Source organism: Muscardinus avellanarius (assembly GCF_963383645.1).
Source record: "Muscardinus avellanarius genome assembly, chromosome: 1".
In the NCBI taxonomy this organism is placed as follows: domain Eukaryota; kingdom Metazoa; phylum Chordata; class Mammalia; order Rodentia; family Gliridae; genus Muscardinus; species Muscardinus avellanarius.
Window position 1 is genome coordinate 42907720 of NC_137786.1, and position 20457 is coordinate 42928176.

The 20457-nt window shown below is 34.6% G+C and overlaps 1 protein-coding gene across 1 annotated transcript in view; it reads left to right on the top strand.

Annotated features, from left to right (window-relative positions):
* ITGA1 (integrin subunit alpha 1) overlaps positions 1 to 20457 on the top strand; it is a gene marked incomplete at both ends in the record, with an annotated part of 160564 nt that overhangs the window by 126334 nt on the left and 13773 nt on the right. The window contains 9 exons of the mRNA XM_080705344.1: positions 248 to 378; positions 3033 to 3199; positions 5454 to 5590; positions 8224 to 8334; positions 10217 to 10426; positions 12674 to 12754; positions 14966 to 15042; positions 17765 to 17854; positions 18200 to 18302. Of these exons, the coding sequence (XP_080561470.1) occupies positions 248 to 378; positions 3033 to 3199; positions 5454 to 5590; positions 8224 to 8334; positions 10217 to 10426; positions 12674 to 12754; positions 14966 to 15042; positions 17765 to 17854; positions 18200 to 18302 (1107 nt within the window). The remainder of the gene's footprint in view (positions 1 to 247; positions 379 to 3032; positions 3200 to 5453; positions 5591 to 8223; positions 8335 to 10216; positions 10427 to 12673; positions 12755 to 14965; positions 15043 to 17764; positions 17855 to 18199; positions 18303 to 20457) is intronic.

A 20457-nucleotide genomic window follows, 5' to 3' on the forward strand; every position in this document is an offset into this window, starting at 1 on the left:
TCCCCCCTTTCTGGTATCAGTAGCACTGAAATGATTCTGTCTGTCCTATAAAAAGAACAACATCCTCTGGAAACATCTGTATGTTTTCTCTTGTCTCACACAAGTGGTATCTTAGTTCTCAAGAGGTCTTTAATTTTTTTTTTTTTTGTTGTTGTTGTTGTTGTTGTTAACCAATCTAAATTCTCAGACTTATTTGGAACTGTTTTGAACAAACTTCTAAATAAATTCTCTGTTGGGATTTCCACAGCGTATTCCATCAGGTGGAGATGGCAAGAATCTCAAGTTTTTTGGCCAGTCCATCCATGGAGAAATGGATTTAAATGGTGACGGGCTGACCGATGTGACTATTGGGGGCATTGGTGGTGCCGCACTCTTCTGGTATGTACTTTATAACATGTGATTCAGCTGACAGCATTTCACTGGTAGTTCCAGGGCTCAGAGTATGAATGGAACTCACACCATACCAAATGTCTATTTCTTTTTATGCTCCCTCATGCAGATATAACTTATTCAGCTGAGTAAATTGAAGGAGTCAATGAATCTTAGGAACACAGAAGCTATTTTTAAAAATACACATAAAATGAACTCTTATAAATGGCACTAAAATAGGTATTCTGTTTGGGGGAGGTATAAGGGGAAGAGAAAGATTTTTCAAAGATGTATATAAACAAAAACATTCCTAGCAGTTGCATATAAGTTTATAGGGGTAACTAAATCTTCCCTTATTTACCTGATTCCCAAAAATAGGCCCAGGCACTATTGACAGCAGAATGAAGCAAACTAGAATATCATGACAGAAAGAACAAGTTTTTCATGCTGAGGCAGGAGTTGAATCTGACATTGATGTTCCGTGATAAACAGATGGTTTAAAACAGCCAGAAACAGATAGCAGAGCCCTATCACATGGACTGGACTGACTCAATGGTCCAACTGCATCTAGTTGGAGCAGGGAAGATGTGTGAGGTAGAGAGGGGTCAAGGTAGCCTTATGCCTGGAGAACCCTGCTACTAACCAGGAACCTACTCATCCTCATTCACTGCTAAGGAAAGGGTAAACTGGCTGACACTGGAGGGTATTTGTCCTAAGTATTTCAAAGCTTTGAAATCTCCATACCAACAAGAAATTTAGTTCCTGAAAAATTAATGATATGATCTAGAAATATGGTTAAATATTTATGGTCTTTAGAACCATCACCGCACTGAATATAATAACCATTTTTATAAAAAGAAATAAAGCTAAATCCAATGAGAGAACTGAATACATAATGACATTTGCATATGCTGGTATAGTGGACTGTTATCAAGAATGGTATTCTCAGAAAAAGTATAAATATTAGAATGCTGTTCATGATAAGTTTAAGATATATGGATACATACATATCTACATATATGTATATATAATATATACAATATGTATGTATGTTATATATATATGCATGTGTCTTTTATGTAAAAAATAAAATGTAAGGGTTCTAAAAGATAATGGTGATTATCAGTGGCAAAATTGTGTTATTTTCTTTATGCATTTCTATTGTTTTCATATTTTGATTAGTATGTTGTTTTTTATATATGTATTTATTTATTTTGGTACTGGGTTTTGAACCCAGAGGCATTCTACCTCCAAGCTATACCCTTAGCCCTATTTTATTTTTATTTTGAAACAGGGTCTCATTAGGTTGATGAGAGTCTCACTACTTGTTGAGGGTGACCTCAATCCACAATGTTCTTGTCTCATCCTCCCAAGTACTGGGATTATAGGCATGCACCATCACACCTGGTTCAAAATATTGTTTTAAAAGAAAACTAAAAATAAAAAAGAAAGCCATAATTTTTAAAAATGCAAAATAAAAACACAGAAAATATGTAGTTTTCAAGAGCTAGTTCTGGTCATAAGGCAGAAACCAGATAAAGATGTCCAACAATCATTCTGACTTGATTCTAATGGCCTCAGGTTCCATATGCTCTTCCTTCCTAAGATCATACTCTGTTCTTGTTTTGCATTAGTGAAAATCACTGGGCTTTGGAGCCATCAGGATATTAAATTAAATCTCAGGGTTTTTTTTCCCCCCTCTTCACCTGACCTTAGCCAAAAGGCCAATAAATAATTGAGTAATATATTTGATCTCTCAGAGCTCAGTATCTCACAAACAAAATAGAGATAACAATAGAATCTTGTCATAACAATGGGAGTTACATTCCAAGACCACCAGTGGATGCCTAAAACCCTGGACAGTACCAAACCCCATAAACAAGCATTTCAGTACTGCACAGTCAATCCGATAACTGAGATGGCTGCTAAGTGACTAATGGGCAGGTGGTGTATACATACAGGTTGATTCACATTCCAGGTGAGACAGAGCAGGAAGGCACGAGATGTCATCACACTACTCAGAACACTGCACAATTTAAAATGAATAAATTGTTGTTTCTGGAATTTTCTATTCAGTATTTTAGACCATGTTTGATGACAGTTAACAGAAAATATATATAGAAAAACTGTGAATAGAGGGTGGACTTATCATTAAAGTTAATTGAAGATTAAATTAAATAACATACATACTTAACACAATGCCTCAAATATTATTCTGCTTTTTCTTCCCAGAGAAAGAAAAACTGGAACCTACAAGAACAGACAAATCTTATATTCTAGAAGAAAGCCATCAGGGACTCACAAGTTCTGTAGGGGGTCTCTGGACCATTTCCAAATTAGAAACAAGCTCAGAGGTCCCTATAATATATTTTAGGTTCTGAGTTTTTGTCTGGGTACTTTGTTCCATTTCTTTTCCATTACAAGCAAAACCAGATCTTTGGCTTTTAAGCCAAATGCTTAGGAAGTGTCTAAACCTGAGTCTCCTCAAAACATACGGAACCATCTCTTCTGTATCTATGATTCATTAGACAAATACAGCCCTGAGATTTCATAAGAAACACAAAGGAGAACCTCTGCTAATGTACTCAAATTTCACTCCCAAGCTGAGGACATTCATAGAATGTTAGATGTATGAATAATCCCCATTGTTAATGTGTTTGTAGGTCCCGAGATGTGGCTGTAGTTAAAGTGACCATGAATTTTGAACCCAATAAAGTGAATATTCAAAAGAAAAACTGCCGTGTGGAGGGAAAGGAAACCGTGTGCATAAATGCTACAATATGTTTCAATGTGAAATTAAAATCTAAAGAAGATTCAGTTTATGAAGCTGGTAAGAATTTTATAGCAAGTACTTCTGGGTAGAGGACAATGTATTTGATATGGCATGATGAAATTCAGTCAGATGTAACATTTTCCTCATATTTGCCTCATGAACATATTGTACCTTAAAAATAGCTTTCTCAAAGGAATAGATAATGGAACCAAGTAAATTCTAGAGCAGAAATTACATTCCTGTATGCAGTGGACTTAACGTTCCATAATTTCCCTATGGCTCTTCTGGTTACTATAATCAGGTGCTAATATATGCACACACACACACACACACACACACACACACACACACACACACACACACACATCGGTGCCAGTTTAGAAGTAGCATTTAGAATTGGGCTCCAAGAGAGAGGTTTTTCTTTCTGAGGAGTTTCAGAGAATTTCTCCCTTCTCCTGCTCCCTGCTGGGGAAGGCTAGTATTGCAGCAGACCTGAACACTGCTATTCCTTGTTTTTTTTTTTTTCTTTCTTTTTTTTTAAATTTATTTTTATTGGTGCATTGTAATAATATATCACATTGGAATACAAGACTTGAGAGGATATACAAGCACACATCATCCAATTAGCCCTCATCCAGCCCTCATCCCATTCCCTCCCCCTCCCTGGATCCCATGCTTGTTTGGTGATTAACTTTGATACATTTGTTTATGTACCTGCTGCGTTTTAAAGAGGCTCCATCCTCCCCTATTCCATACCCTCTGATTGGTCACCTTCGTTGCTTCACTATAGGGCCCTTTCTATAGCTCGACCTCTTCCTGTTGCCCCTTTCCTCCTAGATATTGCTGATTAGGGGAAGCATCTGATTTATACTTTCTGCAATATTTCTCTGTGCATGCCATGTTGCAAGTACCAATCCCACTCTTGACGGCTCCAGTAGTGGCCTGGCTACCCAGTGGACTGATCCAGACCTCGCTGGCTCAAGCAGCAGCCTTGCCTCATGGGAGGCCCCAATTCTGGTCTCGCTGGCCCCTACACCGGCCTAACCCCTCAGCTGTCTCCGATCCCGGCCTCGCTGGCCCCAGCACCGGCCTAGCCTCAAGGCAGACTCCAATCCCGGCCTCGGAGGCCTCAGTAGCGGCCTTACCTCACGGCAGGCTCCGATGGCGTTCCTTGTTTTGTTTTTTTTTTTTTTTTTCTATTGAGAAGATGAGGATAGTTTTTGAATCAGACTTGTTAGATGTGGGGTTCTCAGATGCCTCGTGTCAGCCTGTGAAATCTTCTTTCTCTACTCCACATTTTCACATTTTAAGGCAGTTTTTAAAATAACATTGAAATGTACTATTTTCAAAGCTATTAGGCCATTGGCAGAAGAAGAATTTACTCTACAAACCAAACATAAGTCTAATAAGATAAACCATTAATCCTTAAAACCAATTTTTTTCTAGTTTGATCTATATGTGCAAATAGTCCCCTGACTATAAGATAAATGAGGTATAGGTATGTGAAATTGTGATTGAGCTTTTACATGCAGCATTTTTCAGTTTTATTTAATTTTCATAAAATAAGTAACTGAATACAGAGTATTGCAGCCTTCATATGAAGTATAAGATTTGACTTGTGTGCTTTTGTTTTATTGAGTTTACTAGTGCTTTGAAAATAATCTAAAATCACAGCTTTTTATAGGTAAAATGCCACTGATTTCTATTTTAGTCTCTATTGAAATATGACATACGTGATCAATAGTCTAGGCAATTAGTTCCAACAATTTTGAACTAATGTTTTAAGTAAAAGATCCAGTAAATAGAAACATGATAAATATATTAGATGTGTGGGTGTATATGTATAGGCCTGTATATGCATTATATGTAAGTATAATTAAACAGAATAGAGCTGTTCAGTATAAAAGTTCCTTACACTGGGCGTGGTGGTGCATGCTTGTAATCCCAGCATTAATGAGGCTGAGACGGGAGAATTGCACATAGTTCACGGCCAGCCTCAGCTACTTACTGAGGTCCTTTACAACTCAGTGAGACCCTATTTCAAATAAAGAATAAAAAATAGGGCTGGGGGGTATAGCTCAGAGGTAAAATGCCCCTGGGTTCCATCCCTAGTACCGCCAAAAAAAAAAAAAAGTTCCTGAAGGTTTTCTTCATGACTGCTAATATCATTGTTCTACAGTAATATGGCTATGCTGATTTTTATTAATTGATTGCTCAAAAGATTTTTCTATAATGTTTATTTAATGAGTTAGATCAAATGGGAATCACTTCCAAATAAACATTTCTGTCAATTTCTGTTTTATTTTTATAGATATGCAGTATCGAATCACCCTAGATTCACTAAGACAGATATCACGAAGTTTTTTCTCTGGAACTCAGGAAAGAAAGATTCAAAGAAATATCACAGTTCGAGAATCAGAATGCACTAAGCACTCCTTCTACATGTTGGCAAGTAAATCATATATTATAGCTGCCTTATTCTAACACTAGAAGATAGTGCAGATGTCTTATTTCAAGTCAGTCAAATTTGTACTATTTTTCAGTGTACATCATAAAATAAAATGTATTTTGTTTGTATCTATTAAAAATCACCGGTCTGACTTTCCTATTTCCAAATGCATCTCATAAAACTGTCTTTAGTTTTCTCTCTCTCTCTCTCTCTCTCTCTCTCTCTCTCTATATATATATATATATATATATATATATATATGTATATATATATATTTGTTATGAAATAGTAAAAGTTACAGCGCAGTAATTGACAAAAGACCTTATTCACTTATACGTTTCATTATTTTTTCAACTTGAAAGCATCGTTGGCTTTCTGTGCCCCTCATCTGCCAAATGTGCATGATAAGTGACTTATGTTCCTAAGGCAAACCATACAGGGGCATGTGCTTTCTGGGGTCCATTGAACTACATGCCTTGCTCTGACTTTAGTTTGAATGGAAAAATTGGGTATTTTTTCTTCTCTGAGACTCTGTGCTACTTCAGTTTCTTTCTGTCTTACTTGATAAAAGAGGGGAAAGCAAATTGTTAATCTCTGGAGATGAAACAATTTTCAGTGTATTTTGTTGGGTCATTGTGTTATGTGGGGAATAGTCCCACCTGAGGGAAAACATTTTTTAAAAATGTTTATGATAATGTTTTCAAAAGCAAAATAAAGATAATGAAGAAGTACTTATTTTAGTAACCAAAATTAAGTTTTAGAGAATTGAACAACCTTGGAATTACAAAAGATATAGGTGATATCCTCACCTCTAAGTTATTTCCACATTCTTTAGCATTCATTCACTATTAAATATTATATATTTTTTAAATATAGTTAGGGGTAAGAAAGTGACACAAAATATGTACCAAGATGTACTATATTAATTTTTTCTTAGTTATTTTTGTTTCTATAGTTCTCATACAATATATCTAAGTAAATTTATTCTGTCTATACCAAGATCAGTCAATTTTCTGAAAAAAAAATAAAACTTGGATCTTCCATCTTTTGTAGTTTATCAAAACTGAATATTTAAGAGTTAGAAGTTATATAAAATTTGAAGCTAGGCGTGGTGGCGCACACTTGTGATCCTAGCATTTGGGAGGTTGAGACAACATGATTGCGGTTCGAAGACAGCCTCAGCTACTACTTAGTGAGATCATTTGCAGTTCAACTGAGACCCTGTTTCAAAATAAAGAATAAAAATATAGGGCTGGAGGTGTAGCTCAGAGGTAGAATGCCCCTATGTTCCATCCCCAGTACCTAAAAAAGGGAAAAAAAAAATTCATTTGCAACCAAGGCATGGTGCACATGCCTGTAATCCCAGTACTTGGGAGGCTTAGACAGGCAGATTGCAAGTTCAAGGTCAACCTCAGCAATTTCGCAAGACCCTGTTTCAGAATAAAAAATAAAATAGGACTGGGAGTTAAGCTCAAAGGTAGAATGCACCTGGGTTCAATCTCTAGTATCACAAAAATAAATTAAAATTAGATGTTCATAAAACATAAATGATACTGCTTCCATCCTGCCAAAAACAGTTGCAGTCTATATCCACAAGTTCGGTATCTAAGCTTTATCTAGATACTGATGTTAAAAGGAATGAACTAGTTTCAGATTTTCTAAAATTCTTTGGATTTTTTTTTTGTTTTGTTTTGTTTTTGGTGGTACTGGGGTTCCTGGAAGCCCTTCTACATCCGGTATACACTCCCACGGGCTACACTCCCAGACCTATTTTTTAACATTTTTATGTGGAAACAGAGTCTCTTAAGCCAGCGAGGCTGGCTCTGAACCAGCTTGATCCTCCTGTCTCCTCCTCCCAAGCATGGGGATTACAAGCGTGAGCTACCATCACGCCTGGCTAAATTCTTTGGATTTTAATGGAGTTTTTAACATATGTTCTGAGGTCAGTCAGGTGGAATTTGTCTCTCAACTTCCCCACATTCTCAGTGACAGTGGTAAAGTGGTCTAGTCTTAGAGGTTCAATTTTTCCTCTGTAAAATAAGAGCCAACCGTCATTCATCTTAGGGGACTATTGAAAATAATGTGAATAAAGTCATAATTTTACACACTACAAATGATGGTTGTTATTGGTGATAGTATGACAATATTATTCATATTCACATCATTTCCATATTAACTTACATTATAAAATTCTTATAGGCATATGTATATTTTATAATAATGAAATATAACTCAATTGGAAGAATGTTTGCCTTTCTAAAGTTGGGAGACTTTCCTAGAAGTGATACATATTGATTTTTAGCTTGAAGTCTCAAGAGAAATAATGCTGTTTCTCAGTAGCTCAGGGTGGTATATTCTGACCCAGCAAGGTAGAACCCAGCCCATCCCTCCAGCAGGCCCCCTGAGGTACTGATGGTTGGTCAACTGGTCATATTCTAAAGCTCTGCCTTCCAGCCATCTCCTTTATCAAAGCATAATAGCCTCCCCATTCCTCAAAGCAAAAGCCCGGGGAGATTCTAAGTCAAATTATTTGTACAAGAATGTAAGCCACAAAGGCAAAAGAAGGAAGCCACATGATCAGAAAATTCAGTAAATATGATGGCAATGACGTATTTTATGTTTCAATCTCTAGGACAAACATGACTTTCAGGACTCTGTGAGAATAACTTTGGATTTTAACCTTACTGATCCAGAAAATGGGCCTGTTCTTGATGACTCTCTACCGAATTCAATACATGAACATGTAAGTCAAGATTTTTTTAAAATTCAGAATACCGGCGGGCGTGGTGGCACACGCTTGTAATCTCCATGCTTGAGAGGTGGAGACAGGAGGATCATGCAGGTTTGAAGCCAGCCTCACTGGCTTAAGAGACCCTGTTTCCAAATAAAAATGTAAAAATAGGTCTGGGATCATAACCCGGAGGTAGAAAGGTTTCCAGGAACCCCAGTCCCACCAAAAAAAAAAAAAAAAAAAAATCAGAATACCTACCTGTGAATGTATTAGGCAAATCACACACACACACACACACACACACACACACACACACACTTCTCTTTTAGACCTTTCCCAGCCCTCTGACTTCCTATTGCTAGAGAATTTAAGGGAGTTAATACATCACACCCATTCAGGACTAATTGAAATAAATTCCTCTCTTTAACCTAATAAATACTAAGCTGCTGCATGACATACTTGAAATATATGGATGTTCTCATACCAAACCTCACCCTTGGACTACAGACAACAAACTAGTAAGACTAGTAAGAGCTGTGAGTCCATCTCTGGCCTTCTTCACTGGGGCTCATCTCATAAAACCTGCAACATGTTGGAAGGAGTGGAGTAGAACTTATGTTTCCCTTGGCAACACTGCTGCTCCAAGGTCAAAACATACCAGAAGAGACTGAGCTGTGCTCCCCAAGTCCTGCTTCTAATTTCAGAGTCCACTGCCTCACACCTGAGAGTGAGTGAGGAGCAGACAGGGATGATGGTGCCGGGTGATACCAAAAGAGGAACCATTCACAGTGGGGAATTTGTTTTCCCCATATACTTATCTACTCTCTCTTTCTACCTTCCAAATATATTTGTAGTTTTATATCTACCAGGCACAAAACATAGTCTAGCTTAACAATCAAGTACTGAGTAGAAAGTAAATTGTGGAAGAGAATTCAAAGCACTACAGAACCTCTGTTTAAGTTGGGGAGCCAGGGAGAAACCTGAGCACTTATAACAGGTGCACACCGATAGGACAGAGTGATTCCATCCTATTCAGAGTCAGGAGAGCAGAGGGATAGTGTGATTGAAATCCTGAGATGTAAAGAAAGCTAAACTATATTCTTTAGCATGGTTGAAACTAAAATTTAAGGGGAAAGGTGATATGAGTTGAGGCTAGTGGCAAAAGCAGGAGCACGATCCCTCAGGACTTGTGCCACTGCACACATTTTAAACCATTTAAAGAGTGTGCAGTGTGGAAGGTTTTCAGTTCATTGATGGGAAAGGGGTGTATGGTTTTTAAGGATTAATTCAACCACATTATGGAGGATGATTGAAGGGAAGCTAGAATGGGGATGGAACAACAGCCCGGAGGCTGTGACTAATGCAGGGAGGAAATGGAGAGATGAGAAAGAATTTGGGACATGTCTAGAAGAAGATTGGGATGGGTAGTGGCTGGTGATGAACTGGATAAGGAGGAGAGACTTAATGGAGAAGAATGAAGCAAAACTCCCAGCTCTGTGTCTTGACCATTTCCCCATACTCTTGATTGAGCTTTATTACATTTCAAAGCATTTGACTCTTTTTAATAGAATATCTCATAATTGGAGTTGAGTAGATTTAGTTTTTAGAGCTCTCGATTTCAGTGTTTGAACCCCTTCTCTGTCAGACTGAAGAGAGTGAGAAATGAAAACTGTGCATTCTTAAAAGAACTAAAAAAATTTACATACAAGTAAAAGTTCATTATTTCTTCTTGTAAATTGCAGGAATGAAATTATAATTTCCACAGTACAATTGATTCTCAGTATGAATTGCCCAACTTTTTTGGCACTATGTCATTTATATCATAGAAAATGATAAGTAACTTTTAATCCTGCTTAATTATACTTAGCAAAATATTTTCTTGTTATTGTTTCAGATTCCTTTTGCTAAAGATTGTGGAAACAAGGACAAATGTATCTCAGACCTCTCCCTGGATGTGTCCACCACAGAAAAGGGACTGCTCATTGTCAGGTCCCAGAATGACAAGCTCAATATTAGCCTCACAGTCAGAAATAAAAGGGACAGTGCCTACAACACCAGAACAAATGTTCAGTATTCTCCTAATTTAATATTTTCAGGAATTGAGGTGAATTTGTTGTTTTTTCATTTATTTATTCTCTGAATAATCATTGATTGAACCTACTTTTGATTTTACTAAGCTAATTGCCTTTATTATATTGATTTTAGAAGAACAGAAAATATTCTATGCAAACTTAGTACACAATAACACTGAAAGTACCATGCTTTTTTTAAGTTTTTATTTGGTTTGGTTTCTTTAGAGATATATGACTTTTTATATTCAGTGTGAGGAAAGGATAGATAGCCAATATATCAAAATTATATGTTTCACAGAGATCTTTTTCTTTTATTTCTTTTCTATTCATTTTTGGTAGTGGACATTCTACCTCCAGCTACAACCCTATCCCTTTTTATTTTTTAATTTGAAACAAAGTTTCACTAAGTTGTTTGCTACCTTGCTGAGACTGTCTCAGACCTCCTATCTCAGCCTCCCAAGTGCTGGAATAACAGGCATGTGCCACTGTACCTGGTTCACAGAGACCTAGAGCCAGAGAAACTGAGAGTGAGTCAAGGAGAAAAATGAAAATTTTTATATTTTATTTTAAAAATTTTAAATAATAAAAATAACAAAGTAAAAACCATTTACCAGAGGCACATAACAGAATCTTTGTGCTAAATGTATGTATGTGTATATATATGTGTGTATGTATATATCATAGTATACATTTACAAATCTGAATACTTAGATATACATACAATTAAGTATACTATGTATATCTAGTTTTCTGCACACACACACACACACACACACACATGTGTGTGTGTGTGTGCACAGAAAAGTCAAAACACCATTTCCTCCCTTCAATGCAAAATTCTTGCTTTAGTAAGAGATGTGTATTAAATTACAATGTCTTATTGAATAATAACAGAAGGATTTTTGGGAGAAAGAAAATAAAATATATCAATGTAATGGACTTTTAAAATTATTTTGGCAATAACATATATCTGCATAATATACTATATCAGAGTAATTAATGTTTCCAACTTTACACACTTTGCTTTTAATTCTGATCTCCAATTAATCATCTTAGGTTAAAATACTATATTTATATGAATTAATATGACTGATATTAAAAACAATAAGCCCAATACACCTATTATTTGTAATATTAAGTCACTATGGCTTAGTATTCATAAATTTATATTTTTACTAGTATATTTCTCCATTTGTTAGGATATCACTTAGAGACATGATGGCTAAAGTCGACTTGAAAAAATGTCACAGAGTATTATCCTATATCTTGAATTCAGAAAATTATTTATGAATACAAGGTAATTATATAAATGCAACATTGAAGTATAAATTGATGTTGGAAATGTAGTAGCATTAAAAATTTCCTCTGGAAAAGCTATTACATTAAAAATAATTGTCTGTACCCTCTTCCGCTGACTTACTGGCCTTGGGAGAAAGGCAGAGCAATCCAGCCCAAAGTACATTTGCTCTACTTGTACTGGCAATATCAACAATAATGGAGACAGCTACCCTTAAATTATGTTACATGCTAGGCTGTGTTCTAAGGATTTCACCTATTTAATTCTTATTGATTTTTATAAGTAGCTATTATTGCATGTACTTTTTGCAGATATTTGAGGATAAACCCTTTGTCACCTTTTAACATTTCTGCAGCTGTGTATTATTATTAACAATGTGGATATTTCACTGGCCACATTGTTTTTTTCCTTCTTCCTAGTATTTTAAACAATGGCATTTCTCATGATCAGTGGAATTTTAGGCTGGTGAAGCGGAGCACTACTGACTCCACTTTTTAGACAGTCAGGCCAAGGGAGATGAAGAATTTTGACAAGGGTGAAGCTCACAGTGGTGTGGTCGAGACTTAAGTCCTGGTGGTCCCAGCTAGGAGCCGCGCTCTTCTCCACTCCTCCTAAACTCCTTTAAACACTAGCATGCAGGCAGGGGCTTAGTGTCAGTCAAGTATATATGGATTATTCTGTTCAGGTTCTACAATCACCCAAGAGGTAGGTGCCATTTGTGGTTTCCCTTTTTAGCTGAGGATTTAGGCAAGGCAATGAATGAGATGTGCTTTGTCTTTCAGGTACTTTCAAATGAAGTTTTCAGATTTCCATGGAGTATGGAACAGGGGGTCTCAGAGTGCTAAGACTCTTCTAGCTAAATTGAAAGGAGAATCTTGGCAAGGCAGACCCCAAGGCACAGCTGGGGAAATGCTTAAACAAGCTCAAGTTCAAATAGTTCACCTGCTCCTCTCTTCTGTTTCTGTTTGCTTTCTATTTCTAGGGGATCCAAAAGGACAGTTGTGAGTCCAATCATAATATCACATGTAAAGTTGGATATCCTTTCCTGAGAAAAGGAGAAATGGTGAGCAGATTATACTAAGCATATGTAGCACCTGGATTTGGAAACGCTCAAAGCCACATATATAAGTTCTTCTAGTGGTAGTTTAGAAAGATGTAGTTGAAAAGGGTTGAGTTAAAATTTTTTGCAGCTTGGAATCTGGTATGGTCTAGATGTTTATGTCTCCTTAAAACTCACATGTTGAATCTTAATCCACCATATGATAGCATTAAGAAGTGAAGCCTTTGGAATTAGTGGCTTTTAAAAAGAGGCCCAAGGGAGCTTGTTTGCTCTGCGGCCACAAAGCAGAGGCCTCATAGCAGATACAATTACAGAGAACAGGCTCTTGTCACCAGTCTGCTAATGCTTTGATCTTAGAATTTCCAGCCTCCATAGCTATGAGCAATATATTTCTTTTATTTATAAATTACCCAATCTGAGCTATTTTGTCATAGCAGCCTAAACAAAGATAGAATCAAAAGCTATGTATTATATAAATCTAATCCAAACACCCAGACAAATCAGACTCTTCTCTACTTTCATTTAAGCCCATATAGCAAGTTCCTTCTGGGATTTCCCTATTTCAAAGCAATGAGAAAACTGCAGAGATTGTGCCTCTTAGAAAACTCCATACATAATGTGGTACAACCATGTAAATTGCTTGACCTTTGAGATTCTAGTCTTCCTTTCTGTGGAAGGTGTCTAAAAAAACTGATTACAAGAACTTAAGAAATCCAATCTTCTGTCTAGTCTCAATTCACAAATAAAATATTTGGGGACATCCTATTAATTATGAATTTTTCACTATCTATTATGCTGGTCTAAATTCCAAAATATTTAAGAAAGCACAAAATGAGACTAGTTTTGAGATTGCTAAATATAAATTTATGAACATTATTGTGAATATTCTTGAGATATTATACTGCAGGTGACACATTTCTTTGAACAAATAATTAGGTTTTGGTCTACTGTTGGTGTTTATGAGAGTCATGGATTATGTAGTTCATATGTTCAGATATAGTTTCTCAAAAGTCAGTATCTGCATAATACCTGTATCAAAATATTGATATAGCAAGACATTTTCTAATTTTTCTAAGGTATTATTTTTAACTATGCAAATTTTCATAAGTAAAATCCTTCATTTTTAAATTATTACTTACTTTATTGTAAATAGCCAAGCTTAATATATTATTTTCTTGTGGCCCAATTAGTGTTTATACTATAAAATTTATAAATCAAGGATATTTTCTTTATTTTATAATGACTATGTGTATATTGTTGCTGGTACTTAAAAGTTTTCAACTTAAAAATTATTTATGACAACTTAATAATTACATTGTTTGTTATTATGATCTGGTAAACTGTGATAATATAATAAGTAGGATGTATCTTCATGGTAATGGTCTATGGTAATATAAATGATTTTATTTATATAATTTAAAATAAAGTCATGTTACATGTTTTACATGTTACATGTTTTAGCCCATTTTGAATTGCTCTACCAAAATACCTTAAGTCAAGTAGCTTATACACAAGAAATTAATTTTTCACCATTATGGAGGCTGAGGAATCCAAGATTATAGAACTGGTAAACCCAATGTCTGGTGAGGGCTTACTTCTTGGTCCAAAGAAACTGCATCCTCAGATGGCAGTATCTAAAAGACATCTTTCTGGACCCTCCTTTATAAGGGCACTAATCCCATTTATATGGGCCTTCAGACCTAATCAGCCCCACATCCTAATGTAGTAATACTAATGACTAGGTTTCAACACATGAATTCGAACTTTTTTTTTTCAGTACTAGGGATAGAACCCAGGGACATTCTACCTTCGAGCAACACCCCCAGCCCTATTTTTTTATTCTTTATTTTGAAACAGGGTCTCACTGATTTGCAAAGGGCCTTACTAAATAGCTGAGGGTGTCTGCGAACTGTGATCCTCCTGTCTCAGCCTCCCAAATGCTGGGATTACAAGCGTGCACCACCATGCACAGCTTCAATTTGAAATTTTTTAGAGGATTTAAACATTCAGGCCATAGCAATATGCAAAGCATACATATATTCACATTTAAAAGCACATGTGTGTCATATTTTATGTATTTTGAGATATGATTTTTCATCTTGTAAGGTAATGTGTGAAAATTTATTTTGTGTAATAACTATATAAACTGAATATTTTAATCAAAGTAAACATTTTCTTAATCTTTTTCTAAATATATATATTTTTATTTTATAGGTAACTTTCAAAATATTATTTCAATTTAACACATCTTACCTTACGGAAAATGTGATTATTCACTTAAGTACAACAAGGTTAGTTTATGTTTATGAATGTGTATGTATGCATGTATATAATTTATTTCATGAAATTAGGATATTTGGCTTTAGAGACATACTGAAAGCTCCTTATATCCTATATAAGATCAGTAGAAATAGGAAGTCATGAACCACTTTGCTTCATAAAAACAGGAAGAACTAGCAAAAATACAGAATTTTTCATTTAATAATAATTTAATTAACTGGATTAAATTGTTGGTTATGTGAGCTATATAATATGAAATCATACATCATTTGCATTTCCCATTTCATTTAAATTTATTTAAAATTTTATAGGATCTGCTAATTTGAAAACTATTTCTGGCTGTCAATAAAGATCAACTGTCATTAAATGCACTTAAGTTTCATTCCTTTTGTAATTTAATAAATTTTATCTAAATAAGTCAAAGGAGCTTGGTATGGTGATACTTACCTATTATCCCAGTACTTGGAAGGCTGAGACAGGAGGATTGTATGTTTGAAGCCAGCCTCAGCAACTTAGTAGGCTCTCAGCAACTTAGCAAGACCCTGTTTACAAATAAAAAGTAAAAGAAAATGGAGCTGAGGGTGTAGTCAGAAGTAGAATGCCCCTGATTTCAATCTCCAGCACCAAAATAAAAAATAAATGAGTAAATAAATAAGTCAAAGCTTCTGAAAGTTATCATAGAACACACAGGCTAAAAATATCAAAAGCTAATAAGGAAATTGAAATAACTGATTAACTTTCTTCTAAGTTTAATTATCCATCAGACTATCTTCAGTGTGATCAAGTTCTGTCTATTGTTGCTTTATCTCCAGTAACTAACCTAGTGTCTACATGTAATAATAATTAGATGGAGAAGCTGGGTGTAATGGTACACGCTTGTAATCCCAGGATTCAGGAGCCTGAGACAGGAGGATTACCACTCCTGTACAGTCTCAGCTACTTATTGAGGTCCCTTGTAATTCAGTGAGACTCTGTTTCAAATTAAGGAATAAAAAATAGGGCAGGGGGTGTAGCTCTGAGGTAGAATTCCCCTGGGTTCCATCTCCAGTACTACAAAAAAAAAATAGAAACAAATAAGTAAAATGAATTAATGGATACATTAATTCTGTATTTTCAATTCAATTCAACACATATTATTGATATCGACTATGTAAAAAGATATTGGATTTGTCATTGTAAAGATATAAAAATTACTAAGGGGACAAAGCTCATGGGATGAATATTATAGTACAGGATTAAATCTAGTATAAAATTATTGTAATGCGAGGTGAGTAAGAAAAAACCCATTACAGAAATATAAACCATGTGTCAAAGATTTAATGGAGGGTGAAATTGTATTTAGTTGGCAATGGCAACTGAAAAGAAACTATCAAGAAAACTCTAATTGGAAACAACTTTGAAAGATAGATGACACCTCACATAGAAGTTGGTGAGTAGGATTAGGTAAAACAATTTCAGGCAAAATATACAGCTTGAACAAAAATTAGTAATTATTTTTGCTGAAATAAAATAATTGGTTATTAATGTTAGCTTAAATGTAAAAATACATAAATTATAAAAGCAAAGTATAAATTGTACCATATTATGTTTAGTACCAAATGTCAGTAGAGGCGATTTTTTTTAAATTTAATGGATCCTGAGAAGCCAGAAAATTTGGGGGGAAGAAAGATAGTAATATGCATAGAGCTGCTTCTTAAGAAGATTAATGTTGTTGCCCTGTGGAACAGATATTAGAAGGGGACCATTCCCTCTAAAAGCTCAGTTATATATACCTATAACCCAGTGTGTCATGCTGCTGTTTCTCCTCTGTTGCTTGTATCAAATCACTATATACACTTAGGAGTGAGCAGAGCCTTTAAAAAGTGCTCATTGCCCATTCTGTAAAATAAGGTGAAAGGTCCTTGGTCAGTTGATGGAGCAGTGTCTGTGATAATGCTAATGAAAATCATGCTTATTGCATATTTCCTATGTCCCAGGTACAATCCTAAGCATATTACTTCTTACTGATTTAATCATCATTTCTTAATGATTTTATAATAATAAAATCCCCATCTTATAAAAGAAGAAACTAAAGTACAGAATTATTAGACTACTAGTGTCCAAGAATAATCCCATTCTCTAACCATGAGTTGTATCATTCATGTATGTATATGCATATGTATATGTGTTTACCTAATATATATTTAAAATTACAACCAAAATTAAAGGATAAGTGCTTGACAAATAATATGAGCACAAAGACTTAGTATGCAAAGACTATTAAAGGAGAAAGCACAGGATTTTAATTTACTCTCAGCTGTGTAATCCTAGTTGTGTCCCTTTCAAAAGTCCTTATCTATGAAAAATATTATTTAGGGAGGTTTGTGTTAAAAAACACAACTATAAATTATTGGTTCCCAATTTAAAACTACTAAATCCATCTTTCTGGGGAAAAGAAGCCCAGTAGTCTTTGTACTTAAACCATTCAACCTGGGGATTCTCATTATTGCCATGGAATTTTGAGAAACAGGGGGTTAGACAGTGGTTTTCAACGCTAGCTTCACATCAGAGTCAACTTGGAAACTTAGCAGTACCTATCTCTGATCTCTCTCCTACTCTGAATTGAAAAATAATCAAGAATTCTGCTCTTTGTGCTTTTATTTATTTTCCAATATATATATATTTCTTTTTCAAATACTTAAAATGTCTCTAACTGATCAAGTTTAATGATCTGTCTGAATGTGCATTTTCTAGTGATAGTGAAGAACCTCCTGAAGCTCTTTTTGATAATGAAGCAAATATTTCTATCCCAGTAAAATATGAAGTTGGACTACAATTTTACAGGTAGGAGGAAAATATATTTATTTGTTGATACATTGTTGCCTAATAGTTCTCAAAGGGTGGACCCTGGCCAAGAATACCACCATCACCTGGGAACTTAAGCAAATCTCCAGCCCTACTTCGGTGATACTGGATTGAGTTAGAAACTCAATCTTAACTCCTAAGCACAAGCTAGAAACCTAGAAGTTCTTTACAAAATATGTTTTTCATGACCAGCATGATTTGGGGTCATTATTTTCATCCTGTAGAATCTTATCAGCCTGGAGATTCCAAACACACAAGATTAAAATATTTCTCACTAATGAGCCACTTATTTCTTTATTTTTTCCTCTTATTCAATCTTTTAAGCTCTGCAAGTGAATACCATATTTCAATTGCGGCCAATGAGACTGTTCCTGAAGTTATTAATTCCACTGAGGACATCGGCAATGAAATTAATATCTTCTATATGGTAAGAAATTACCTCTAAGCTAGCATTCCAAAGAAGCTGTGGGTAAATTTATAAATAAGATTTTAACAGACACACAGAAAAATATGGTTTCAACATTCAATCTATATATACTAGGATATTTTTGTTATAATTTAGCCACTTAAAACATTTTATTTGAATTACTGATAATTATACTTTGAATTCATTTTAAACATTCAAGTCTCTAATTTCCTCATATTTGGATACAATAATTTCAAATAATTTTCTAGAAAAAAATAACTATGGGACCAAATAGACACTACCTGTTAGCAATTCAGTCTTAATTTCTACAGATAAACTATGGACTTTATTTAATTTTTTACTATGACTGAGAAAAACACCTTTTACATAATTGTGGCTATTTCAAAATTGATTTATTTCAAAATTGTGTTGATAATGTTTTCCTTTACTCAATACATTATTATTTCATTCTGCCTTTCATTTGTGTCATACTGTTAATTACTGACTTGGCAATGCCACTTCCTTAAATAATGTTTTTATTACCATATTTATTTTTCCTTTTGAATTCTTTATGTCAAACTTTCCCTAAGTAAACAACCATGGGGTTTCATTTTAGATAACAACTACTTGCAGACACAGACTCAAGTTAATTTCGCTCAATTGAAATGAAGGATTTAAATGTATATTAAAAATATGCAATAATGCAACTTAATTATAAAAGAAGGAATTTGGGGGTGGGCGTAGTGTTAAACTCTTGTATTCCCAGTACTTGGAAGACTGAGATAGGAGGATCACAGTTGTTAGAGAGCTTCAACTATTTAGTGAGGCACTCTATAACTTAGTGAGATTTGTTTTAAAATAAAGAATAAAAAATAGGGCTGCGATGTAGCTCAGAGGTGGAATGCCTCTGGGTTCAATCCACAGTACCACACACACAAAAAAAAAAGGACTTTTCAGAAATTGTCAACAATGAAAAAGGAAGTTTTCTTAGAAAGTGAAAATAAATGTACATTTTCAAGACGAATGCCATTTTTTTAAACTCTTTGGTAAAATTGCCGTGACAGTCTATATTCTAGAAATTGGCATGAAGACCAATCTCTCTACTCAATTCTGTGACCACTTTTTGGAATTCAGGCTATTACATTTCTATAGCCCTTTTTACTTTGCCTGAATGTGAGGATTGGCAAACAACAAAAAATAACAAAAAGAAAAAAGATTGACTGTTGCAGATCTTCATATTCTGTAACTTATTAGGACTCATTTTTGAAACAGTTACTTCCTATTATAGTGTTGGTAAAAAATAACATAGCTAAGAATATTCTGAGCATCAATATTTATGTGTACCTCTGATTTTCTTGCTGGAGAAAATTCTAGAAACAATGGAATAAAAATATGAGAACTTTTTTTGGGTGAGACCCACTAATAGAGCTAGGAATTTTTCCTAGGAGATTATTGGTGAAACAAATATTTTAGTTATATTCTTAACAATGTTATTTAATTTATAGTTCCTTAAAAATTAAACCTGAGCCTGGCATGGCGGTGAATGGCTGATATCCTAGTACTTGGTAGGCTGAGACAAGGATTGCAGGTTTGAAGCTAGCCTTGGCAACTTAGTGAGGCCCTCTGCAACACACACAAAAAATTAAAACTGGGCATAATCTAAAACCTTAAGATCATGAAATTACTTAAATAAATTATCATATACACAGTAAAGAAAATATCATCATATGTTCAATAAAGAGGTAGTTTAATGTAATATTTTATAGGGTATATTTTGGAGTAAGAAACCCTATTCAGTTATTTAATAGCTCTGTGACCTTGTTTCTTATTCTCATTGTAACATTGCAAAATTATAGATAAAACAAAGATAAGGCTATCTGCCGCCCAGTTTTGTTAACAGGTTAATGCAATAATGCAAATAAGGCAATTAGTATTGTGTATGGCACATAGTCGATAACAAGTATAAATACTGTGTGGTTACTTCATTATTAACAGAAATATTCTCAAAGAACCCATATGTATTTTTAGGAAAACATCATGGCATAATATATTTTACAGGCAGTATTCAAAATTTTGTTTTTGTGTAATACAAATTTTATAAAATATAATTAGATGAAAATCACAAAGAACAGGTAAATTAGGCACTAAAATGTTACCAAATAGTTAAATTATGGAA